The sequence below is a fragment of the Bos taurus genome, chromosome 8 (genome assembly GCF_002263795.3).
Source record: "Bos taurus isolate L1 Dominette 01449 registration number 42190680 breed Hereford chromosome 8, ARS-UCD2.0, whole genome shotgun sequence".
NCBI classification, from domain to species: domain Eukaryota; kingdom Metazoa; phylum Chordata; class Mammalia; order Artiodactyla; family Bovidae; genus Bos; species Bos taurus.
Window position 1 is genome coordinate 69899578 of NC_037335.1, and position 8019 is coordinate 69907596.

General features: G+C 55.4%; 1 protein-coding gene across 1 annotated transcript; it reads left to right on the forward strand.

Annotated features, from left to right (window-relative positions):
• On the forward strand, positions 1-7384 carry C8H8orf58 (chromosome 8 C8orf58 homolog). Its single transcript, XM_010808045.4, has 7 exons — positions 1-1250; positions 2378-2883; positions 3469-3609; positions 3755-3866; positions 3995-4104; positions 4407-4516; positions 6137-7384. The coding sequence occupies exons 1-7, from the start codon at positions 1202-1204 to the stop codon at positions 6246-6248; spliced, it is 1140 nt and encodes a 379-aa protein (XP_010806347.2). The 5' UTR covers positions 1-1201; the 3' UTR covers positions 6249-7384.
• Positions 7385-8019: the final 635 nt, after the last annotated feature.

Here is an 8019-nt window from a genome sequence, read left to right on the forward strand (position 1 = left end):
GAGGGGGGAGTTGTGGGGAGGGGCGGGGGTGAGGGCTTCGCTGCAGGCCTGTTTCCCCATGTCATAGAGTTAGAATCATGTAGTTTTTGATTCCTGACCGATCCTGCGGGGGCTGTTGGAGGACAGGTAGGAGGAAGCAGAGGGTGAGCAGACTGTCTTCTCTCTCCCAGATAATTACCACTTGCGACTAGAGCCTCCAGCTCCAGCCTGCCCCTCTCCCTACTCCCGGAGGCTCAGGTGCAAGCTTGCACGTCCGCCAGCGCCCTTATCTCCCTCCAGGGAATTTGGGTCCTGCTGGGATTTTTCCAGCCCCAGTGACCTTCCTCAGGGGACTGAGGTTTCCTTAGAGGCCACCACCCCATCTGGTCTCCAGGCTGTCCCAGCTTTCTCGGCTGCCTGCGGTGGTGGAGTTCCATGGACTCAAAGTGGGTGGGGCTGAGGACTGGTGAGCCTTTACACTCCCAGACCTCGGGGCTGCCCTTCGGTCCCCCTGTTTCACTTTACCGGATCCTGAACCACACCCTCGCCCCCGCCGGATTCTACTCTAGCCCAGGATCCAAGGCGCCCTGCAGTTATTGGAAAGGATTTCTGTGCCGAGAATCCCTTCCACCTTTGATTGCGCCAGGTTTCAGAGTGGCTGAGTGACTTTCCCGAAGGCACACAGCTGGGCGCGCGCGGACGCGGACGTCCTGGCCTGCGATCTTTCCACCGCCTGCACGTGCTGATCCATTTCCTTCCGCGCTCGCGTCCGGTCGCCGCCCCCCGCCTCTCCCAGCTTCATTTCGGCCGCAGTAAGATAGACTCGGCTTGGGAACCGTGGGCAGGGTGACCCCACGCCACGGGCGAGACCGCATCCCCCGCCAGGGTCCCTGCTCTTCGGCTAGGCCGGCTGGGCAAGGGAGCCAGGGGCCCGCCTCCTACCCCTGCCCCCTGACCCCGGGCCCCTGTCCCCGTCGACTATGCTGGGGGGCCCAGGCTCCGCCCTCGCGGCCCTTCTCGTCGCGTTCGCACACCTGCGCACCCCTCCCCGCCCCGTCCCTCCCCAATGCGGGTTGGGAGTGTCCCGGGGCCGCACCCTGCCGGGTCCGGACGCGCAAGCCTAGCCGCCCGCCCGACAGCGGCTCCGCGACGGCGGCAGTGATAGCTCGGTCTTTCTGCAGCAGCCACGGCCCGGGCGCCGCATTGGGGCCGGATTGGGGCCATGCTGGGCCGGCGGCGCGTCTTCGCCGTGGAGCCGCTGGGCGGCCAGGGTGAGTCGCCCACTCAGGGGCGGGCCCGGACCTTTGGCCTGGAGCCGACTCTCGTGCCCTGGCCCCTGTTTGCGCTCCCCGCCCCACCGGCAGAGCCCGCACCACCTGCGCGGCGCAGCCCGCCCGACCTCGGTGCGCCCTCCTCGCCGCCTCCCTTAGGAAGGGCCGGGGATCGCGTCCTCACGTTGGAGGCCCTTTTACTTTTTGGCGTTAAACCGATCGTCACCTCCATCCCATTTTCCCCGGGCCCACTTACCTCTAATTCCTGGTCAGGATCCTCGTTTCCCTGGCCCCTGCCCCAGCCGGCGGTCGCGAAAAGCCCTCATCTCTGCGTCGGTGGACCTCTTTCCAAAGGAGCCGCGCAGGGGTAGACTTCCTGGTGGACTTTCTTGCCCAGAGGGGCCTGGTTTGGCATCCAGATGCGGCAGGCCGGGGAAGGAGGCCGGCCTCCGTCCCCTCCAACCTCCAATTCTGTATTTTTACGATTGGGCACCTAGACTGCAGGAGAGCCTGGCACAGACCAGGAGAGCTGTAGAGAGGACAGTGATTGGGCGACCGCGCTGCTTCTCCTACCATTTGGGTTCCCTTTCCTCAGTTCAGATTTTTTTCAACTCTCCCAAATTTTCTGTTTCTCATTTAAAAGAACAAAAGTCCAAAATGATTATGGCTATTGTGATTTTTGGTACCTTTTCCCTCCAGGACTTCTGGGATGGACTTTCTCTTGCATCCTGATGCCAGTTTAGACCCCTGCTTCCCTCTTTGTGTCCTTTCCCCTCTCCCTGAGGCGGAGGCACAGCCACACTACCCCTTGGGGAGCAGCCGAAGAGGCTATAGTTCCCCAGTGATGGTTCAGAGGTCTTAGGCTGACCTCAGGGGCCAGAGCGCAAGGGCTCCCTGGAAGCAAGTGCCCACCCCTCGAAGGAAGATATCATTAACAATTACTTTTGTAAAAGGGACCCCCATCCTAACCCAATCTCCCAGACAGGGATGGAGAGATCTGGACGCGGCTGTGGTCTGCTGAGCTCCTCCTGTCACCTTTGACCCAGGACACTCCTCCCCGGGAAACGCCACCAGTTGCAGGAATGTTGGCGCAGCCGGCCCAGCCTGATGACTGACTCTCCTTGCAGATGGGGCTGGCGAGGACCTGGCACATGGTTGTGTAGTGCCTGGAGTCAACAGCACCTACAGGCAGATCCCAGATGTGGCTCCAGTTTGCTCATCAGACTCCTGGAAGAGGCAAGACCAGCTGAGAGGTCCCCAGGGGCAGGTGCCGCTTCTCAAACTGGGCTCCCAGGACTCAGGAGTGGAGATGGCGGTTGGGGACAGCTCCCTGGCCACCTCCCCCAGCTTTTCTCAAGACTCTCTGAACTTTGAGCCCCTGGAGAGCGCTGAGTCCCTAGCCCTTGGTGCCCTGGAGCCTCCTGCCCACCTAAGCCGGCTTCTAGCCAGCCGTAAGCTGGAGCAGGTGCTGAAGCGCTCCCACCAGCTCTCAGTTCCCCCTACCAGCTTGTCACAACACTGCCACTCCCCAAAGTTGTCGCCTAAGTGTGAAATGCCCCATTCTGAAGCAAGGGGACCAGAGGCCACTGAGGCAGAGAGTGATTTGGAGGATGGCCTGGAACAAGCAGAGGTGGTAAGTGCCAACTCTCAAGGGTGGGATGGAGATGGACTCTCCCCTACCTCCTCCACCCCTCCGCCCCAACCTTGTTCTCCCTGGAACTCTCCCAGGCAGGGTATTGTGTGTGTGTGTGTGTTAGTCGCTTAATTGTGTCCAACTCTTTGTGACCATCATGAACTGCAGGAGGAGACAACCCTGGCGCCTGCAGCTTGCCAGGCTCCTCTGTCCATGGAATTCTGCAGGCATGAATACTGGAGTGGATTGCCATTCCCTTCTCCAGGGGATCTTCCCAACCCGAATCAAACCTGAGTCTCCCATGTTGGAGGGAGACTTTTTACCATCTGAGCCACCAGGGAAGCTGGGGCAGGGCATTCCTTGCCTCTCATTGATGGGTTGGATGAGATGTCTCACCTCACCCCCAACCCCCAGTTGTGTGGAGATGAGCAGGGCCTGGGGCCTACCTGGCCCTTTGCCTGGTTGGGCACGGGGTGAGCAGCTGGGTGTGTGTTCTCCTCTTACTTATTCTGCCCCATCTACTGGCCCGTTGGGTGGGAGTCTGGCTGGGTTCAGAAGTCTCTCTGACCTCACTGTGTCCCACAGGTGGAGGACTTGGAGCCTGAAGCCTGCTCCGGCCTTCCGGGGCAGGGTCTTCGCTATCTGGAACACCTGTGCGCGGTGCTGGAGCAGGTGGCAAATCTACAGCAGCTCTGTCTGCAGCTGCAGACTCAGAGGGGCCCTGCGGTGAGTGAGCTGTGAGTGGGCAGGCCGGCTGGTGGGCAGGTGAGGGGGAGGCAGAGGATCGGTGGGACCCCTGAAACCAGGACTCCCTTCAGAACAGCCTCAGCCCTCTAGCCAGGCCCAGAGAGCCTGTCTCTCCTGTGCACAGGATCCTGAAGAGGAGGAGGAGACAACCCTGGCGCCTTCACCTCTGCCTTCTTATGCCCCAGGCAGTGAGGTGCGCGGACCGTGGGAATGGCTCAGCCAGACAGAGGAGACAGGTGAGCTCCAACTGCATCTCTCTCTGCATCTTGCCTAACCAGGGCCCCACAGGCAGACTGCCTGAGCTCTGGGCTTGATGAGTGCCTTCCTGTTCCTTGCCTGGGGTAACCGGATTATCTTTCTGAAGGAGCAAAAACAGCTTCACCCCCAAAGGTAGGGGCGCCCAGTGCCAGCCCTCCCAGGCTGTCAGAGGCCCTGATGGAGCCAGCTCACACCTCATCCTCCCAGGAACACAAGGTAGGTGAGGGCTATATGTGGGGCCTGGCCTGCTGTAGTGGGAAGCCTGGTGTGCTACAGTCCATGGGGTCGCAAAGAGTTGGACACAACTGAGTGACTGAACTGATACGTGGGGCCAGGTGACAGGATGGGGTGGGGGTGGGATGGTTGGGATGTGTGGATACCCTGAAAGCTAGAATATGAGAGGATTCCTATTTGGAGCAGGTGACTTGTCCTGATTATGGTGACAACTATCTGTGGGAGCTTGGTCCGGGGTATGTTGTGAGGAGGGACCTTGGGTGACCCCCTCACCCTCTGCTCAGGGGGATCGCTCCCACTGTAACAAAGTCAAAGTCCTGCTCAACCGGATCAGGTGGGGCAGCCCTCGACCTGCTGAACTTGCCACCTCTGCCGATGGTCCTGTGACACACAGGTGAGTCCTGTGACCCAGCCCCCAGGTGAGTTCTGTGACCCTGCCCAGGGCAGGGCAGAAGGAGGAGCCTGATGAGCTAGGAGGCTGAGGTTGTGCTGCCAGTTGTTATTTTTGTCCCTGCAAAATTTGAGAGAGGCAGTCTTGGAGAAGGCTTTCCTGGTGGCTCAGCGGTAAAGAATCTGCCTGTGATGCAGGAGACCCGAGTTTGATACCTGGATCTGGAAGATCCCCTGGAGAAGGGCATGGCAACCCACTCCAGTATTCTTGTCTGGAGAATCCCATGGAGAGTGGAGCCTAATGGGCTACAGTTCATGGGGTCACAGAGTCGGACACAACTGAGCAACTAAACAAAAAGTCTTGGAGAGGTTGTGGGAAGAAACAGAAAGTAGTTAAAAAGCCCCATTTATAGATGAGGAGTCTGAGAACAGGGCTGGGGAGGGAAGTTATCTTCCTGAGGCCGCACGGCGAGCCAGTGGCAGAGCCAGGACCAAAAGATAGGAAATCGTCATGTGAACCCAGCAAGCCTTCAGCCCTCAAAGCTGAAACTTAGGCGACCTCCCTGGGTTTCCCCAGGAAAGCAAGGTAGTGCACACAGAATGCCACAGCGGGTGCTGGGAGTGAGGGTCTTTACTGAATAACTCTCCAGGATAAGCCCCATCAATTAATATCCTTAGGCTTTTCGCAATTGTCGGTCAACTCAGGGGCCATCATTACTTTTTTTTTTTTGAAGATTAATTTTTGGCTGTGCTGGATCTTGGTTGCTGCTCGGGCTTTCTCTAGCTGTGGCCACCAGGGGCTACTCTGTTGCGGTGTGTGGGCTTCTCACTCTGGTGGCTTCTCTTGTTATTGAGCACAGGCTCCAGGACATACGGGCTGTAGTAGTTGGGGCGCATGGGCTTAGTTGCCTTGCAGACTGTGTGATCTTCCCAAACCAGGGATGGAGCTCATGTCTACTACATTAGTAGGCAGATTCTTTTTTTTTTTTTTTTTTTTTTACAAAAAAACCCTTTTATTTTGTATTGGGATATAACTGATTATTCCAGGGCTATATTGCAACCCTGGTGATTTCCCAGTCAGTTATCACCAGGGCTTTCCTGGTGGCTCAGATAGTAGGGTCTTACTGCAATGCAAGAGACCTGGGTTCAATCCCTGGGTCCTGAAGATCCCCTGGAGAAGGGAATGGCAACCCACTCCAGTATTCTTGCCTGGGAAATCCCATGGACAGAGGAGTCTGGTGGGCTATAGTCCAAGAGTTGGACACATCTGAGTGACTACACTTTCACTTTCATGGCCAGTTAACAATGTTGTGGTAGTTTCAGGTGAATAGCAAAGGGACTCAGCCCTACATGTGCTTGTATCCATTCTCCCCCAACCGCCCTTCCCATCCAGGCTGCCACATAACACCAAGGAGAGTTCCATGTGCTGTACAGTAGGTCCTTGTTGGTTATGCATTTTGAATACAGCAGTGTGTACAAGACCTTTTCAAACTCCCTAACTATCCCTCCTCCCCACCCCCCACCCAACCCCTGCCCTGAGTAGGTAGATTCTTAATCACAGAAGTCTGCCATCATTACCTTTGTTTTTTTCCCCTAGCCTAGAGCTTCCTTCCTTTTTCCACAGGATTGCATCAAGGGACCTCCCTGAAAAGCCTCTGGGCCATCCCCTCCAGAAGACCTTTATGCCATCATTAGTGGTTAAGAAGAAACAAGACAAAAACCTCTCTGTACACTGAGACCTCCTGGTGCAGGGATGTGACCCCCGTGGGGCGAGTGCAATGAAGTCTCCTCGCCGTCTGCCCTGATGCTGCTTCTGGGCACTGCCAGAAAAAGCTGTGGATGCTCTGTCTTCTCTCTGAACTTCTCTCTGAACTCAGGCAAGGGCTGAGTCCTTCTCTTCTGAGCAGCCAAGGAGCCCTGGGTCCCTGAGAGGCCCCAAAGTGCAGCAGCTCTGGGGCTCCTCCTTGGTTGCCAAAAATCCCTGGGCTTAGGCAATGTGAACCTCACTGATTCATGGGGCATCCATGGGGCGTGTCAGGCACAGTGATCTCTCGGCACCCAGTGTGTCGCTGGGGACTGTGGGACTGTCAGTGTGGTGAACTGACTGGATCCAGCCATCTCTCTGGAATCATGCCCTCATGGTGAGGTAACCGCAGGACGATGGACCTGACCTTCACTCCTGAGTGGACAGTTACTGATCTGGAGTCCTGTCTTCTTCCTCATACTCAAGTGGGCAGCCCTAGAACAGAGAAGGGCACTCTTTTGGCTGCCTCTGCCCTGAATCTTGCCTGAAGACTGCACCAGGGATGGGAGAGTCAAGTACAACACAGGGAACAGCAGAGTAATCTTCAAGGTCTACTCTCTGCTGCTTTACTGCTTACCTATATCATAGCTGAAACCAGAGGCCCAAATTAGCATTTAGACCTTGACAAAATTGCTTAACTTTTCTGAGCCACAGCTGCCCACTTAATCTCCCAAATGGTATAACGATGCCTGCCTTGCCTACCTCACAGACTTGTTCTGAGGATAAAGTGAAATTAAGCTGCCTCAAAATGCTTGGTGAATGTTAAATGAATAGGAAAGGGCAGTTGGAGGGAGGCTAAACTGGAGGGATGATGAGAAGGTCAGAGGATAAGGGGGAATTGGGATTGCTAATTGGGACTAAAATGGCCAGTGATTAGTGGCAAGACTTTGAGCGAGTCATTTGAGTCTCTCACGTATCACATCTGAGAATTAGAACACTAACACCTGACCTGCTCATTCCCCAAGAGTTGATGTGAGGACTAAAGAAAATGACTGTGAGAATTCTTTGTAAATGTATATTGTGAAGGTGTGTTGACTGAAAAAATACACGCAACCTAAGAGACCTTTATTCTGTGGGAATTTTTAGGACTTCAAGCCTTGGAGACAGCATTTCCTCAGAGAACTCTTTCTAAGGAGGTGAGGTGAGGAGTCAGGTTATATAGAAGTTTGCAGCAGGGGATGGGGCTCTGAACAAAAGTTTATTGTTAATTAAGGAAAACCAAATATCTCAAATCAAGAAATTTAGCAGTCTTCTAAGTATGGGAAGCTGCGATCGTCTGGGCTCCCTGAATTCATTCCTTTCATATGCATCTCAGCTAGCGGGGCTAAATCCTACTGCATGATCTTTCACATCTTTAATTCCTCTTTCAACTTAGGGAATGGGGGATGTGGTGGGTGGCTGCCTCTTGCTTTTTCTTGCACACACCTGCCCCCTGCCCCAAGCTCCTCAGCATTTACCAGGGAAGTGGCTAAGTGGATGATGGCTGCCAGATAGCTGGTATTATTCTACCTGGGCTCAGAAAAGTATTTTTCTGAGGGAGGAAATGGAGGAAAATATTTTCTATGGGAGGAGGACATAGTCACCATAGTCAGGACACCAATATGGGAGGAACTATTCCATTTCACACCTTTTAGGTTCCAAGCTCTGTTAACTGAGAAGGGGGTAAAGTTTAGTCTCCTGCAGGCACCCAGAAGATGGGAGGT

What these genes read in the sequence shown, in the direction of transcription:
- C8H8orf58 (XM_010808045.4), top strand. Translation starts at nt 1,202, where the DNA reads ATGCTGGGCCGGCGGCGCGTCTTCGCCGTGGAGCCGCTGGGCGGCCAG. An exon ending in AGACTCAGAGGGGCCCTGCG is followed by an intron (nt 3,610 to 3,754) that starts GTGAGTGAGCTG and finishes TCCTGTGCACAG; the next exon opens with GATCCTGAAGAGGAGGAGGA. An exon ending in CAGCCAGACAGAGGAGACAG is followed by an intron (nt 3,867 to 3,994) that starts GTGAGCTCCAAC and finishes ATCTTTCTGAAG; the next exon opens with GAGCAAAAACAGCTTCACCC.